Source organism: Euprymna scolopes, chromosome 21 (assembly GCF_053919585.1).
Source record: "Euprymna scolopes isolate OS-2025 chromosome 21, ASM5391958v1, whole genome shotgun sequence".
NCBI lineage: Eukaryota > Metazoa > Mollusca > Cephalopoda > Sepiida > Sepiolidae > Euprymna > Euprymna scolopes.
Genome location: NC_136502.1, coordinates 46,167,233 through 46,186,449, shown reverse-complemented (window position 1 = coordinate 46,186,449; position 19,217 = coordinate 46,167,233). Strand labels below are relative to the sequence as shown.

Genomic DNA, 19,217 nt, shown 5'->3' with positions numbered 1-19,217 from the left:
TACTAGCCAAATAGAAAAGTTACTAGCCAAGCCCACATGATTTTTAGAATATATCTTCGTTATATGACGAGTACATACACCAAAATATTTTTTTGCATTTTTTTTAATAAGTGTAATTCTAAATATACACCAAATTTTATACTTGAACGTATAAACATTCAAATTTCCTCAGACGGTTTTTAAAACGGCTTTGTTTAAAAAAAAGTATATTTTATTAAATCTTTTATTGTTTAAATGATTTGACTTTGCTCGTTTTATTAAAAAAAGGTTGAAAAGATATTTTTATTCAGTAGTGAGCTTTGGAAGATTGATCAAAAGATAAGCATTTCATTATTTCTAGTTGCCACTTTGAAAAATCACTTGCAAATATGACTTGTATAGCAGGAGGCTCATATTGGGGACACAATTATATAACGGGATTTATAATACTCAGATACTGATGATAATGAGGGAGACATTTATACAGACTGGGATAATTCTTGGAGAGTTTCATATTAATGCGGACTGGGAGATATGATGCAAGTTCTTAACACAGAGGAGGGGAGAAGATACTTGACTTATGATGGAGGGGAAAACACATAACTTGGAAGGATTTACACAAAGTTTGTTATAGATGATGATAAATTTACCTTTTCGTTTGTGATGAATGATGACACGAGACAACATCTACAAAACATAAATGGTGATTTCTTTATTCATCTGATCGGCCGGTCGATAAAGTCAGGAATTCAGCTTGTATGGCTACATTGGTCTACTCTTCTCCCTTCGCCTCTAAGGGGTTCCCACTCTCCAACTCTCTGTCACCGTCTCTTGACTGATCAACTGCAACTCATCAACTGACTTCTAACTTTGAACCCTTAGATTTCTATATTGAGAAATCTCCTTTGTTTATGACGTCAAGTGTGTTTTCAATATTCAGATTTCTAAAAAAAGAAAATGGCCAAGCGACTCTTTTTCCAACATAAACAATATTTAACTATTTCTAATAGAATTAACAATATACTTAATTTCTAACATTCCATTCTCTATTATATTTAACACTTGCCTACAGGGTTCGATTCTAATCTTATCCTTATATCATTTTCACTTATCTAGTATGACTTCTTATTTACATAAGGGACAGCCCTTTCATGTAAGAAAACGAGTAAAAGAACAAGTCATCCATGGTAGTTTACCCACCAGACTCACTTTAGTATAGGAAGGAAGACAAGAAATTCATCATTTCAAAGGAAACTGAAAGCCCAGTAGAATTTTTGTATGTTATTATTAATACATATAAAAAGGAGGGGTGTACAGAGAGAGAGAGACAGTAGTTATAAAAGGAAGATGTTATACACACTTTTTAAGTCTCCTATTTTGTTGCTTATTCCCCTTGGCAATGTTCGGTAACTGCAGAAGGCACACTCACAAAGCATTAACTTGAACAGAATAAGGAAGCATTTTTTTTTTTTCAAATATTCATTCTTTCAAGGGAGGTGACAGGAACAAAAATAGTTGAGGGAGGGGTTGTTTCGAAACAATTTTTTTTCTTCTTTTTCCTGCTTGTGCATTGCAGTAGTACTTTTTGTACATTTTTCTACTTACATTTGAAAATCTATAAAAGTGAGAGTGTGAGGACACTTCTCAACCTATATACTCAAAAAATCTTTGAGTTAAAGACTTGAAATTTCATAGGTAGAATATTTAGACATGTGGAAAACTTTTTAATCAGTTTTCATCCAGAAAAAAGTGCTGCTAAGGGGTCAAAATTGAAAGCGAGGGTCATCAGATTTTTATGATTGGAACCTCTTTCACGACTGCACATGTGCAAATTGTTTCAATTATGTTAAGAATAAGTAAGTTTGAAAACACTTTTTAAAGATTTCAAGTTGATCTAATAGTTATTGTACTTTACTCACTATCTTTGTTTTTGTTTTGATCTCAGCTTGAGTATTTTTTGGTATTTAAAGGAGTGAACTGTTCACATGTAAACATAATACTACCATGCAAATATCTCAGTTTTTTTTTGTTTTCTTTACATTCCTTTGAAGTAATGTTACGTTTAATACCAGGCAAAGCTAGGTATATCTTCTGGTGCAATATGTTTTTGGTGAATATAAATGAAGTGGCGGGAGAGAGGTAGGAAATAAAGCGAGGTAGAGAGAGGTTAGAGAGAAAGACAGCTTAAAATAAATGTTACTATTATTCTATTTTGTTGTCAATGTATCCAGGCAACATCTGATAACCATGCTAGGGTATATGTATATGTGAGTATTTGATAAACAATGATGAAAGTGTTCCAGATTTTTCAGATTTGAAAGTTTAGGAAGATATAATTGAAAGCTTTAAATTGAAAGAGAATACAAGCTGGAAAAAAAGCAGAAGACTTCAAGATCAAAGAGACCTCCACGTAACAATTCACCAATTAGTACAAAAGAATAAAAAGCATGAAACAACATAAATGAAAAGAAAACTATTAGAATTATATTGAAGAAGTTTAAAAAAGAGACCAATAGGCCAACATGTACCGTGTGAACTAGAGTTGCATCTTTTCTATAAATGTAATTTAATAAACAATTTTAATGTTTTATTTTATATCATTTTTGAAATTGTTTCAGTTCTAACATAGATCATTATAAATTTGCATTTTCAGTTTATAATATAGGTTTTTATTAAAAATAATTTGTTTTTCCGATTAAAATTTATGTAAAATTTAAACAAAAACCTTTTATTTTTATATCAGATTTTTCCAGACAAGGGCATACCCTCATAATAAAGTTTTGCTTAATACCATTTTATATACAAATACAAAATGTTTTCATGTTTTTGTTGTTGTTTTTTTAATTTCCAGTTTCATCAATGACTTTAATAATTGAGAATTCAGTTTGATTAAACTGAAGTGTAGTATGAATTAAAGTTCTATCTTTTACAAAAATGTAATATCAATCAATCAATAAGGGTTTTAAATGTAATAAGTTTTATTTTGTATCTTTTTTGGAGTTATTTTAATTTCAACATAAATTATATGACAAAAGATTTTAATTTTTTGGTAACTGCAGAAGGCACACTCACAAAGCATTAACTTAAACAGAATAGGGATGCATTTTTTTTTTCAAATATTCAACAGGGGTTGCCTGGCATTGCCCGGTTGTAAAATATGCTTAAATATGGTATCTTGATTAATGCAGATTTCATTTATTGTTATAGAGTCAGCTCTCTGTCGATTATTTCCTATTATATTGTACCCATATATATAGATGTAATTTCAAAAGTAACAAAAAATATGACATGGGTATCACTAGCTAGAATTGAAAATAAAACCAAAATTTTTAAGACTCAAACAAGCAAGCAAGCAAGCAAGGATGCCCGAATGGTCCACAGAGTTTTATAATTATTAAGATTAAATTTAAAATGGAGGCGGAGAGACCTAGAGGATCGACATTTCACCCGTTTTATGCAGACTTTCTCAAGAGGGCTGGTCAAAGGTTATTATACTGATTTTGCAAAAATAATATTGTTACTAAAAACATTCTTTTTTCAGTTGAAATTAATGTAAAGTTTGAAGTTCGGATAGCACTAGGACCCACCTCAGCCTTCTATTTTATGTCCTATTTTTCAAGGAGACATGCTGCTGAATCATCCTAGCAAAGTGTTATATAATCGCCCCTCTAACATGAATACAAAAGATTTTCAGGGTTTTTTTTTTTAATTGTCCTTTTATCTATGAATAAAAATCCCTTTAAAATTAATTCATTTTTTAAACTGTTTTCTTTTTTCTTTTTTAATACAAATTTCAGGTTTGAATGAGAAATCTTCTGCTGGAGTCTTTCCGAAGTACGAAACAAAATGGAAGTGGATCTTGACCCAATGAATTACAAGTACTGCTGTGAATATTGTGGGGAATATTTTTCCGAACATTCTCTCTTCATTGTTCATTTGCTAAGACATGGTACGGAAATCGCTTCACAAGTGGAAATCTCTGAAAAAAGTGTCACCTGCAAGTCGCCCACGGATCAGATAATTCAGATCGTTGAAGACTGTCAGCAAAATCTAGAGGGAAATGTAAACGTGGAGGTTCAGGTCAAAACCACACGGGTGAAAACACCGACCCCATGCGATCAGTGTGGGAAGACTTTGTCCAGCCAGGTTGCGCTTAAGAAACACCTGGCGACGCACATGGGTGAAAAACTTTTCCGTTGTGAAGAATGCGGGAAAAATTTTCTCTCGAAAGGTGTTTTGAAGACACATATGCGGATGCATACCGGGGAGAAACCCTTCTCTTGTCAGGTTTGTGCAAAATCGTTCACGCAGATGTCAGGGTTGAAGTGCCACATACGCCAGCACACCGGTGAGCGTCCCTATCAGTGTGAGCAATGTGGAAAGGATTTCGTTCAAGTTGCCAACTTAAACAGTCACATGAAAGTCCATAGCGGTGAGAAGCCCTTCCACTGTGAAGAATGCGGTAAAAACTATGCAAACAAATATAAACTAAAAGAACATATGCGTTCACATAACAAAGAAAAACCGTTTCAATGCGAAGAATGTGAAAAATCATTTGTGACAAGGGCTCAACTAAAAAAGCACGTCCGAATTCATACGGAAGAAAAAGAGTTTCACTGCGAAGTCTGTGAAAAGGGCTTCTATCGAAAGTCGTCCTTGAAATGGCATATGAAAACCCATACAGGAGAAAAACCATTTTCTTGTGGAGTATGTGGAAAAGCTTTCACTCGCAAGAGTGTCCTCGTGATCCATATGGGATCACACACAGTCGACAAGCCGTTCCACTGTGATGTGTGTGGTAGGTCCTTCGCCTCGACTGACGAACTGCAAGATCATAAAAAGCTACACACACGTGACAGGCCATTTCATTGTGATGTTTGCGGCAAAGATTTCATTCAAAAGATGCACCTACAGACGCACACGCGAATCCATACGAAAGAAAAGCCTTTCCTGTGCGAAGTGTGTGGGAAATCTTTTGCTGAAAAGTCGACATTGAAGATCCATCGAAGAGTTCACACAAAGGAGAAACCATATGGCTGCCAAGAGTGTGGGAAATCCTTCTCCCAAAAACCGGCCTTAACCATTCACATACGAACGCACAAGACCGAAACACGCTTCTGCTGCGAAGAGTGTGGCAAGGTGTTTCCTTTTAGCTCCAGCCTGAAAGTGCACAGCAAAATGCACAAGACGCAGAAGCGCTTCCCATGCAAGGAGTGCACCAAAACGTTCCCCATGATGTCACGGTTAAAGCTGCACATGAAAATGCATAACAAGAAAAAGATCTACAAATGCGAAACGTGCAAGAAAAGCTTCTCACAAAACCAGAGCTTGAAGACGCACATGCGCTTGCACACTGGCGAAAATCTCTTAGAATGCGAAATGTGTGATAAAAAATTCCCGTATAAGTCGACGTTAGCGAATCACATGAAGACGCACATGAAGAAAAAGACGTACAAGTGCCAAATGTGCGAGAAATCTTTTTCTGGTTATTATCAACTGAAAAAACACATAAAAACTCACACGGAAGAGACGGTCTTCCAGTGCATAATGTGCAGCAAGGTGTTCGCGTACAAAAATCTCTTAAGTCGTCACATTGTCACCCACAACAATTTATACCGCAAAATTGTTTTCTTGCCATCGTGAAACATTCGTTTTGCTCGCAAAGAAATTTTACTTCCGAGCTACTCCAATAATTGTGTCTTTTCGAGATGAAGAAAGCGTTTTTATCTAAGAAGAGATACAATGCACATTCAAATACTCCAAAAGGAACATGATCTGACCTCCCAAAAGGTGATCTGACCTCCAAAGAGTGATCTTCCGCCATGGACTCTTTTATTGTAGTTGAATACAAAATCGATTTCATGCATAACCCAAACACACACAGATGTATGCTGAAGGGAATAATTGTTTCAATTTGTTGTAAAAGGCAATCTATTCTGTAAAGGAAGACCTTTCGGTTATGGCTATCATAAAAATGTACATAAATAGCTTCATTTAAAATATTATCTAATCTCTTTCACCTAAGTTGCAGGTAAGATATCTCAGTTGATGTAGCATCAGATGTGAAACAATACTATATATAATAAGAATACTATTCCCATAGTTTTCATCAAACATACATGTGTGTGTGTGTTATCCAGAGACATTTAATATGCAGCGTCATATCTTTTCTGAGATTCAGAATCCAAAAATCCAACAGTTTGGACAGCAGCCAAATATCTCACCCATATGATTTCATGTTCATTACAAAAGTAAGGAAAATGATCCTTTTATATTTGTTCACATTACCAATACCAAGAGAGCTCAATTCATTGCTCACACTAATTGGGAACTATTACCTCTCTTATTAGAAAGCTAAATACATGAATGGAAAGCAAAAGTAATCAATTACAAACAACTGTGTTACTGTATTATCACTTTGTAGTGTGGCAGGACAAATATATATATATATATACACACACACACACACACACACACAAAACAACATTAAAAAAAAACAAATTTTTGTGTTTATACAGTCAAGGAGGCAGAAGTGAAAATTGCATTTTGAAATAAAACTTTTTGATATTATGCATCAGACAAAAATAGGTATCCTCATCAAAAATTAGGAAAAGTTAAATTAAAAAAAAAAATAATCAGTTGTATTGTATTTTGCCAATTCATTATTACTTGGTTAAATGACAGACTGGTTTATCTAACCCTGCTTTATGGTATGTCTGCTCTTATCAATGCAAACACCTATTTTTGACCGATACGTTAGTATATCAAAGTTTCCCCTTTAAATTTGTTTGGGACTGCAATTTTCACCTGTGTTACTGCAATTGTCACTGCTTCTATTTGTATAAGCGCCAACATTTTTACTCGCAAAAGCATAGTCATCTAACAGTATGTTGGCATCACTTGTGATATAGTCACCTCCAAGTTTATCTCATCAAAAATCAGGTCATATCTATGTCAGCAAACTGCAGGTATCTAATGTAATGAATGAGATGGATTGTTTAAAAAGACATTCATGACAAGTAATAAAATTTCACTTTATGGAGTGTATCTTGTCAAGTGTATGTATAGGAACAGAGTATGTGTCAACGACTTCTTTAGTGATGAGTGTGACGTTAAATTTGGTGTCCATTACGGTTTGATATTGAGTCCTCTGCTATACATCATTGTTTTTAAGGCATTATTCGGAGCATTCTGATATCCCTAAGTTGTATACTGATAATCTGGTAATTCTTGCTGACCTGGAAAAAGAAATGCATACAAAGTTCATTGTAACTATCATAAAGCTGAAGAGCCTTCTGGTCATTATAGGAAAGATGAAACTTATGGTCAGTGGCTTTAACTTGCATCGTCTGAAAGATTGTATCAAGTTCCCATGTGAAGTTTGCAGATCTAGGAGGTGCAAAAGGCTGGCAGATAAATTCCTGTTGAATACTATCTCTGCAAGTATGCTGGTACTGCTTGTCCAATTAAAAACATATCCTGTGTTGAGTTCTCTGTGGTTGATGTACGGAAGTTGTGGATTCCTTTTGTTATCTTGATGATTCAATAATTTGCCCCACTCTTTATCTGTGCCTAAACCTAAACGTAGATTCCATGAATAAAGCTTCTTTCCTAGAACTGCACACCTGTGGAACTGTCTTCCGTTTACCTACTTTCCAGCTGACTACAATATGGCCGCCTTCAAGTCCAATGTAAACAAGTTGTTGATGGGCCGTTCCCCTTAGGTAATCCAATTTACCAAATTTACACTTCTAACGATTACTATGATATTGTCTTTTTGACTACTGTACACTCTTTAATTCTTATCCTTGAGTGGCATCTGGACCTTGATAAGTGGTGATTGCTTTATAATAAAAAAAAAATGTGCTGATTAATATGTGAATTAAGTTCGACCTTACATTTGCAGAGTACATTGAACAAGTTTCATAAGCCTTTTCTTATTTTGACCTGTCATTTACTCACTTGTCACTCGGGGTCGATTTTACAACGGATATGTCCATAGTGCCATTTTAACTGCAAGTGAATGCTTGACTCTTACTAACTCTGTCTTTATAGGAATGCAGAGGAGTGACATGTCTATGATTCAGTAGGGTGTGCCTTGATGTCAGAGTTCTGACTTTCTATGAAGCCAGTTCTGCATTGCAACTGTTTATGGTGGTATGGATACGTTTAACAAAACTCTGGCTTGATAAATAGATGTACACACATCTCAGTTGGTATAAGTGATAAAGACTTGGAATGACTCAAAGATAACCTCAAATAGTGGCACATCAAAACCAGTGTAAAATGATAGTTTCATGGTGAAAATCCCTTTACTTGTGATGGCTAATGTACAACACACATCTGATATATTTCTTATATTTTAAAATGAACTCCTATCAGACTATACTTACTATATAGATATAAGAGGCCGGTTACTAGTGATATCTTAAGTGACTTAAAGCCAGCAAGTTACTTGCTTTTCATCTCACAAGTTGAACTGGAGACAATTTTTTGAACAACCTTGTAAGGCGCATAAAATGTCACATGGAAATGACAGTCTTCCAGTACATAATGCAGTTGATTTTAAATGGTTTTATAACAGGGATCAATTATATTTGAGGCACTCTAAAATCAGAAACTATTAAAAGGATATATATTGGCTTGATAACGGTTTCTTTTCCTTTTACTTCCAGGTGAATTATAGACAATACATTTGCATTTGTAGATTGTTGTGTTTTGTAAACTGTAGAGATGTATATAAAAAATTGAAACAAATTCAAACAAAAACATTAAAATAAGTACAAGTTGTGCAGATTTATTTATAAGACAAATGAAATAATTAAAAAATGCATACTTTTATTTCTAAAACTCAACATCTATAATATAAATCTCACCTGTCTGTTTAAATGTATGTATGTTTGTATGTCTGCCTAAAACTTTTGACAGAGGCGACGGATTTTTATGATATTGGTATCCTTTTGAACCTCGACCCTTCGGACGACAAATATCGAAAAATTAGCTAAAAACATTAATTCCTTCACCCTCAACTGGACACTTTTCTACAAGGAGGGGGTCACTTTTTTGACGATATTTTCGAAAGTTATCCCCACTTTTCGATTGACTAGCCTTAATTGAAACCTTCACAACTTCCAAGTTGGCGATAGATACAACAGCACATTTTTTTCCTCCCTTGCGGTTCGAGCCTGCCTGCCTACTACCACTTATTTTTTTTTTGCTCAACACACACCTCCAAACACCCGAGCAATGCCGGGTACCCAGGTTAGTTATCTATATATATAAAAGGCAAAATGTGTGTGATCATTTCGTGTATGTCTTCAAAAGGCTTCTTTCGCACATGCTCCCGGGGTTGTTACTATCGCTTAAAACTGTATATGTAGGTCCTATATAATAATATCTAGGAATTAGAAAAGCGCGTAGCGTATAGATTTATTTACGTCAATTTTTACAAAATTATTGCTATTTTGGCTTCTCGCGTGTTGATTGGGCTTTTTAGTATAAATATGTGAAACTAAACTCAAACGATGTCTTCTCGGCATTGTGCTGGGAAAAACGTCCAGAAGCAATCAGCTTTGATCAAACACCCCTCCCCAACATCTGTTGGGGAAAGAAACAGTTAAATTTGGGTAAACAAACCCAAACGCTGTGTGACTTTTATTTGACCTTCTTAATTAGGTCAAATGGAAGCAGCAGAGTTAACTTTTATTGCGCACACCTCTTTTTATAGTTAAATAACCTGCTTAGCATTGTCTGTTGTCGCTGTGGGTCAATGGTTAACGTAGCAGGTTTTTTTTTTTCACACATTAATTTCCAACTCAAGGGTACAGGTTCGATTCTCATACTTACCTACCAAAACATTTATTTTATCAATTAAACCCCCCCCCCTGGAGTTTTGATTTACCTCAAGACACCTGGGCATCGCCGGGTACCCCCCGCTTATAGACAATAAAAGAGAAATACTTCCAGGCAGGTAATTTTGATTTTCATCTCAATTCAATGCCATTTATTTATTTTGAGCCGTGTTTTCCCTATATTAAAAAATTGATCGTGTATGTAACTCTGCCATTGTAAGCCGACAACAATAAAGATACCTGCAGTACCTTTTTACATTTTTTATTAGAAAAGGTTTTGTAAAAAACATGATTTTTTAAATTTTATTTTGTTATACTTGTAAATAAATATTTGATATAATTCCCCCATTGTTTTCTTTTATAAATTACCCAAGTTTAGAAACCAATCATTTTATAAACCACTTATTTAAATGTGTTTCTTCTTTTGTTTCTTTAAATTTATTTGGTTGCATCTTGATAAAAACAAAAGTTTGAAACTTTTTTTAATTAATTTTTTTTTTTTTTTTTACGAATTTCTAAAATTTACAAAAATAATTTGAGTATGCTTTGTTTACAATTTAATTGGAAGTAAAAATATGAACAAAATGGCAACCTTTGATCGTTTATGATCTTGGGGTGCCTCAAGTATAATTGATCCTATGATAGTTAATATCACTTGGTCTTACACCAGGTATCACCATATCTCCAACTTTGTATGAAAGATATTTTATCATATGCTTAGTTTTGAAAACATGTTGTTTTTTTTTTTAGCATATTTTAAGTCATAGACATGTCAACAATAATTAGTGGTGTCAGTATTCAAATATAGGGATTTGAGCTCAGAAGATTCAAGTTGCTTTGGGTGACCTTCAGATTTAAATGACATTCAAATGTGATTAACCAAACTTCATTCCAAGGTAATATGCAGATAAATATTGGAAGTTTTAACAAATTTAGTTGATGAACACTAGGAATACATTTGTTTTATTTCCATCCTTCAAAAGTGCTTGGAATTTTACAGACAATTGGATACTACTAGTTAATTTAATACAAATATGCAATAATAACTTGAAAAAAATACAGAGGTGGAGATAAGTCTTCCATTGAACTAAGACTGAAGTAAAAATTTAGACGCATCATTTTTTGTATTCTATAGTCAATAAATAATCCTAATGATTTTGATCTCTTGAGATGAAGAATAATCTGTATTTTGTTTTTTTAAAAATTTTTTTTTTTTCATGGAAATTGCTCCATGAAGCCACTTGGTGTAATAAGTTAAAAATATTGTTAAAAGATTAAAAACTAGTCAGCGACAACTGTTAGATGAAATAGATTCTGACCCAGAAAACAGCAATTCTTCTCCTTTTGTCAGAAACATTGCTCTTGAAATGTAAGGATTAGAAGACAAAATAAGAGAAGCAAGAGTTAATGAGGTTGGCAAAGGTAAATTGAAGGTCAACTCTCCTTGGTTGAATTATTTGAACTATTATTTTCATCTTTGTGTCATGTTAGTCAATGTCTAAAACCCATAAAAAAAATTTTTTTTAATTTAATGTATTTATTTGCTTCCTCACCAAAGCAAATTAGGCACAAGGCCAATTTTTAAAGTGAGGAGTGAAGGGGAAATGGGCACCAACTCCCCGGGGAGTAGGGGAGCTGGATAATGACAATTGGTATGAAGGGTCGCCCCTACATTGACCAAGGTCTTATATGTGGGGTTGCCCCCACATATGGTCTTTGCTTGCAGTATCTGCCGGAACAGATGGTATGGTATTTATTTGCTCCCCCACCGAGCAAATTAGGCACAAGGCCGATTTTTAATGTGAGGAGTGAAGGGAGGGGAAAGGAAAAAGGGGACCAGCTCCCGAGAGGTGGGAAATGGGAGCTGGTTAATGGTCAGGCATGTGGGGTTGCCCCCACATCTGGTTTTTGCTAGTCATAGCTTGCAGCATCTGCCGGAATAGATACTACACTTTGATCTTGGCCCGAAGGCCAAGAATTATTTATTTGCTTCCCCACTGAGCAAATAAGGCACAAGGCCGTTTTTTAATGTGGAGAGAGAGGGAGGTGGGAGGGAAAGGGGAACCAGCTCCCGATGGGTGGGAAATGGGAGCTGGATAGTGACAATTGGTATGAAGGGTTGCCCCTACATTGACCAAGGTCTGATATGTGGGGGTAACCCCACATAGTGTCTTTGCTTGCAGTATCTGCCGAAACAGATACTACACTTTGATCCTGGCCCGAAGGCCAAGAATAACAGAAAAAAGGCAAAATCAATAAAGTAGAATTAAATTCTCTACCAACCTGTAATGTGTGGAAACTATGTTTTTGGGTTTTTTTTTATTCCAGATGCTCGAGTATCTTATCCCCACACTAAATCCAAAATGATTGCTCAACCGATAGCTTAACTTCTGTCAATTTCATGTTGAAAAGATAGTACAAAAATTACTAACTCTATCACTAACTCTAGGTTCGAGTGACAAGTCAACTATCCCTATGATACTATTGATGTCCCCTATCCAAGTATTAGTAAGCAAAAAGGAATAAGTATGGTAAAAAAAGAGGGGATAAGTTGTGGGAAGTTCACTTAATAGAAAGAGATTGAAGAGGAATTTGCTCACAAAGGAGGCTGAAGTAGAATTGTTAATCAAGTTATGCCAATGATTGAGACAATAGAGGTCGATATGTTTAGGTTGGTTTATGGACTGTTTAGGAATGGTAATGATTTTTACAACAAAAGCAGTTTATGGACAGTTTTGGAAAGTTGCCAGTTTGACACAGTTGAATGCAAGCTGTGGCTTGGAGCAGATCAAGATGAGTTAATGCAACCTGATGAACACGTGTGGACCTTAGCACTTCCTGTGATGGTGTCACATGTACAACCAGTGTCTAACCAATATATGCACAATGTGTTGGAGTTTATATTTTGAGTGATTTTATTTTTTATAATTGTGAACCCGTACGTGCCCTTTAGGCAGCCTCCCCAATCTGAGACGATGAAAGAAAAGACGACCATGAAAACAGCATTGGGGTCGGTGTTTGTTGCTGAGCAGGGAAACTCAAGGTCTTACAAAACCATGCTTAATCACTGAAGTTTAGCTAACTTAAGGCATCACTATAGTCACCATCTTTTTCATGTTGATAGGACATGCTGACAAAAAACAAAATTCTGCAGTTTTACAATTTCTGTACATTAAAAGTATACAGCTTGATAATTTAATTCTATTGTGTTTGTTATGAATTATTTGTAGAAAGACTTTGAACTAGGTTGACAAATTGGACTAAATAAAATTCTAAACAAAATATTGATATTTTGTTTATGATCTTTTGAACCGTTAATTATTCTGCATTTTTACTGCTTTTATCCCCACAGATTGGACAGTGGTCTCTAATCATTATATCAATTTATTTATGACTTGTATAATTTCTGCAGAAGGAATCCACCTCCTCCGAATAGACTGACAATTGATATGTAAAGAAATAATAAAAATCGCTTATATATAAAAATAATAGAATTTATAATTGGTTGCATGTCCTTAAAGACACTATTTGGTTCTCGGTAATCATTTTATGTTTAAATTACATATGAAATTAATTCTCCTCTGTGCAGTCTCAAATGATATTTTTTATTTAAAGGTTTTTGCTTCCTAGTTTTTCAGGCTGTTTTATATATAATCACCTTTAAAAAGTGACTAAGTGACAGTCTTCTGGAAGTTGAAGGTTCATTTAATCTCAATTATATAAAAAGTGTTTGTTTTGCAGTACAAAAAAAATAAAATAAAATACAATATATTCGACTTTCTCCGGTAGAAATAAAAGTTCAAAAACGAGTTCACTTACTATATTTTGTTAGATCAAAATTATCTCAATGTGCAATTATAATAATTATTATCCAAATCAACAATTGTTCTTTCTCTTTAAAACATACATGGACAATCGGTAACACAATTGGTAGCCATGTTTTTTATGCCTGTTAGCATGACCACGTGGTTGAATACTGGAAAATGTCACCTACAAGCTGATCAGGAAGTGACGTTACACTGTCATGTTCACTGGCCTACTCTCTTGGTGGTGGTGTCTTAATCCACGGTACTCTTCTATCACGGAGACCAAAATGTTGAACAACACGGTGATTAAGTGAAAATGGTCATTATAAATAAAAGTTCTGACTTGCTCCTTTTCAGTACTGGCATATCAGTATACCCGTAAGCATTCTTGTAAGTATGTTTATTTACTGTTATGTAATTTGATAATGGGGGGGGGTGAATACGTTTAATAATTCCAAAAATATTAATATTTTAACAGAAATTAATGAAATGTTTATGAGTTACAAAAAATATGAATATTTTCAAAAAATTTTATAATGATAACAGTTCTAAGATAATTTATAGTTCCAAGTATAAAAATATGAATAATTCAATTTTGATTATTATGGTCTAGTAGACCAACACAAAACCTACCATAAAAAAACTTGTTTTTCCCAGAGGTTTTCGAGTGTGTTAAAAATGAATATCGCATTGAAAATTGGGGCCGCCAACTAATTTTCACAATGCTGAGAAGATACTTTTCCGCCTGTTCCATGTAGGAGTGTTACACGGCGGCCATATTTGTCCATATTTGTAAAATTGTACTTGGTTTCCGCCTTAATATTTTCCTTTAAAATGACAACTTTTTAAGGTTTTTAGATATGATGTGTAGAAGACTAGGATCTAAATACCCTGAACTCGCTACAAGAAAAAATAATGAAACGAATGGAATGAAGAAAACAAAGAACTCAAATGCTGGAATAAATAAAACATGTTGTTTATTTTCTGTTGAGAAATTAAAGTCTTGAGTGTACACGTGTTCATTCAGCCATTGACGACTATGCATGTGGAAGGAAAGGGGAATGCAATAGAGAAACGCGAAGTGGCAAGCCGGCCTGTAGAAAGAGAGGGTTAAGCTCAGTAGAGAGTCGCGCACATGTCTGTGTTGATGGGCCAAAACCGAAGGGGAGATAGAGTGAGAAAGTCAATCCAGGTAGACCGTACAGCTCGAAAGCTGGTCCTAAAAGGAAAAAAGCCGCTTATTGCTCTTTCTTTTATACTTGTTTCCGGTGGTCTTTTGCGCATGTGTGTATTTCCTTTGAAAGGGGAAGTGACGTTGTCCTTGTGTGCATACGTGTGCGCGTATGTTAGTACATGTGTGTACATTAGCGTGTGTGTATATACACATGAATGTGAGTGTATGTACGCAAACGTGAATATATGTACGTGTGTGGACGTGGGCGCGTATGTTTGTGTGCGTGTATGTATATGACAAGTAATATAGCTTGAAATGTGAATGCGTGTTTTTGTGTGAGACTAGAAAAGGCTCGCGCAGATGAAAACAAATATTGCATTTAAAATTTCCGCAAATAAGTAGTTTTCTTGATAATAAGCAATGTAATTCTCTATTATTGATGGCAAAAATATTAGTGTGCTTGTGTACGAGCTTTTTTCAAGTCTCACACAAAACACACATTCATATTTCAAGCTGTCATATACATACGCGCACACAAACATACGCGCCCACATCCACACAGTTACACATATTCACGTTCGCGTACATACACTCACATTCACGTATATATACACACACGCTTACGTATACACATGTACTCACACACGCGAACACAAACACACACATGGGCAACGTCACTTCCGCTTTCTAAGGAAATACACATGTGCAAAAGACACTCCAGAAGCGAGTATAAAACATGGAGACAAGCTGTTTCTAATCCTCTTTTTAGGACCAACTCTCAACTAGAGAGGTTGGGCGAACAAGCCGCCACCGTTTCGGCGCACGCGCACCTCACGCCCACTTCCTACTATGTATGGGGCACGAGCTAATGACTGTATGTATACATTCTCCCTCTTTCTCTCTCCATCTACTACTGGCCACTAAGAACACCTTCGCGTAGCTGACTACTAACTGATGACAACTCTAATATCCTCTTCCTTGCCTACACGCTGGATTCTCATTTCCACTACAACACTCACTTCAATTCCCACGCGCGAACAAACAATAATGACCCAAACTTGAGATGAAAACACATTTCCTTTTCTTGCTACAACACCAGTCCTGCAACGGACATTGGTTACATATGCGCGGACATGTTATAACTAAAATGTTCATTTCTTTCAACAGCAAATAAACGACGTTTATCTTATCCATTACTTGAGTCTTTGTTTCCTTCAATTCCCATTCGTTTCATTATTCTTTTGTAACGGGATTGGGGTATTTATATATCCTAGTCTCCTACACTTGCGCGTATAACAATGGCCACCACTTGTGGAAGTAGACCTCCCACATCTCTTCTTTCTGGTAAGCATTGACATAAATGTCGAAAATTTGAATGATTCGAAGTTAGCTCAGAGTGGAGCTAATAGAAAAGTAAAGCTGCAAAAAAAAAAAAAAAAAAAACCCTCTGAAACCATTTCCTTAGATTTAGTAACCCTTAACCATTATTTAGGTAAAGGATTGACAAACTCTACTAATATTTACTTAATAAAATAATCCATACATAAAATGTGACACAAGGCCCCAAAACGGGGCATAGGGAAATATTTTCTGACTTTGACTTAGCTAGTCCTATTCGTTGTTTATTAACACTCATCCACCAAAATAAAATTAGACGATAGGTGTAGCAATAAACTCTCTCTTCTCAGAGAGAAGGTAAAGCCTGGGAGAGTGAATTTAACATAATCATACATCAGTAGTCTGAGAGCAACAAAGCCACATTCAGATATCCTACATAAAGCTCATATATTTACAATATTTAGTGGGGAGTTGGGTAATAATACATTTCTAACACTAATAAAATATTTACGAGCAGAACCCATGTTCCACTCAGATGACTTGTAAAGAAGAACTAACAACGAATGAAAAAGAAGTATATAATCAAAGAAATTAGAAAAGGAAATTCGGGTTTGTATTACTGTACACATAGATTCGAAAAAGTTGTCAAAAAACAAATATATAACAAATAAATGTTATCAAAGGCAAGATAAGTTACTTTTCTACCAAACTGGAGATATTTTTTGTGTTTTTATTCAATGTAACATATTTATTCAGCTCGAAAAACATACAGTGTTTACCGATGTATTTGAAAATTCAAGATGACGTCTCACACCCTCTTTAACACCGTAAGTTTGGAAAAAGGTGTTATAAATAAAAAAAACTATACAAAATAATATTAAAAATCCGCCGAATATATGTCAACCTATGTCACGGTAACATATATTGAGCGAGTTTTTAATAGTATTTTATCCGGTTTTTTATTTATAACATTTTTTCCCAAACTTATCGTGTTAAAGAAAGAATCAGACGCCATCTTGAATGTTCTAATACATCGAATTTATCTGGAAGCAAGATAAATCCCGACAATATATATATATATATATATATATACATGTTTTGTTTTATATATATATATATATATATATATACATGTTTTGTTTTATATATATATATATATATATATATATATATATATACACATGTTTTGTTTTATATATATATATATATATATATATACATGTTTTGTTTTATATATATATATATATATATATATATATACATGTTTTGTTTTATATATATATATATATATATATACATGTTTTGTTTTATATATATATATATATATATATACATACACATGTTTTGTTTTATATATATATATATATATATATATATATACATGTTTTGTTTTATATATATATATATATATATATATATATACATGTTTTGTTATATATATATATATATACATGTTTTGTTTTATATATATATATATATACATGTTTTGTTTTATATATATATATATATACATGTTTTGTTTTATATATATATATACATGTTTTGTTTTATATATATATATATATATATACATGTTTTGTTATATATATATATATATATATATACATGTTTTTTATATATATATATATATATATATACATGTTTTGTTATATATATATATATATATATATATATACATGTTTTGTTTTATATATATATATATATATACATGTTTTGTTTTATATATATATAAATGTTTTGTTTTATATATATATATATATATATATACATGTTTTGTTTATATATGTATATATATACACGTGTTTTATATATATATATATATATATATACATGTGTTATATATATATGTATATATATACACGTGTTTTATATATATATATATATATATATACATGTGTTATATATATATGTATATATATACACGTGTTTTATATATATATATATATATGTGTGTGTGTTTTATTGTATATATGTATATATATACACGTGTTTTATATATATATATATGTGTGTGTGTGTGTGTGTGTGTGTGTGTGTTTTATTGTATATATATATATATAACACACAACATATATATATTATTCCTTAACTGGAATTCATTTTTGAGATGAGCATTATATATATTAATTTTATTAATTTATTTCGGACTATTTGTCTCATCTTATTAGTTGTTGTTGTTCATGGTGAGACGACAACAACTACGGATGGCAGTGATAGCTGAGAATGCAGATAGGAGATTCGAAGTTCCTATCCGTCGCGGTTACCACCTGACGAAGGCCAGAGGAATAGTTGGCCGAAACGTTGTGAATAAACAAACCAATAAAAAGATGAAAAACAACAACTAATAAAGATGAAACTAATAGTCCGAAATAAATTAATAAAATTAATATATATAATGCTCATCTCAAAAATGAATTCCAGTTAAGGAATAATATATATATGTTGTGTGCTATATATATCCATTTTGTGTTATATATATATACACACATGTTGTGTTTTATACATATATATGCATACATATTGTGTTATATATATACATACATGTGATTTATATATGTATACGTACATGTTGTGCTTAATATATATATATATATATATATATATATATATATATATATAGCTACATGTGTTTTATATATATATATATATATATACATACATACATGTTGTGTTTTATATATATATATATATATATATATACACATATATATATATACATACATGTGTGTTTTATATATATACATACATGTGTTATATATATACACACGTTTTATATATATATATACATGTGGTGTTATATATATACATGTTGTGTTATATATATACATGTTATATATATAGATATATACATGTTTTATATATATATACATGTGTTTATATATATATTCATGTGTTTATATATATGTATATATACATGTGTTATATATATGTATATATATACATGTGTTTTATATATATGTGTGTGATTTGTATGTATATATATATATATATATACATGTGTTATATATATGTGTGTGTGTATGTGTTTTTTATATACATACGCATTGTATTTTATATATATATATACAT

General features: G+C 33.0%; 1 protein-coding gene across 1 annotated transcript in view; it reads left to right on the top strand.

Annotated features, from left to right (window-relative positions):
• The window catches only part of LOC145242210 (uncharacterized), a 49,216-nt gene extending 39,038 nt beyond the window's left edge, over positions 1 to 10,178 (top strand). Inside the window, exon 3 of the mRNA XM_080105207.1 lies at positions 3,777 to 10,178. Coding sequence (XP_079961333.1) covers positions 3,826 to 5,622 — 1,797 coding nt within the window. The 5' untranslated portion in view covers positions 3,777 to 3,825 and the 3' untranslated portion in view covers positions 5,623 to 10,178. The remainder of the gene's footprint in view (positions 1 to 3,776) is intronic.
• Positions 10,179 to 19,217: the final 9,039 nt, after the last annotated feature.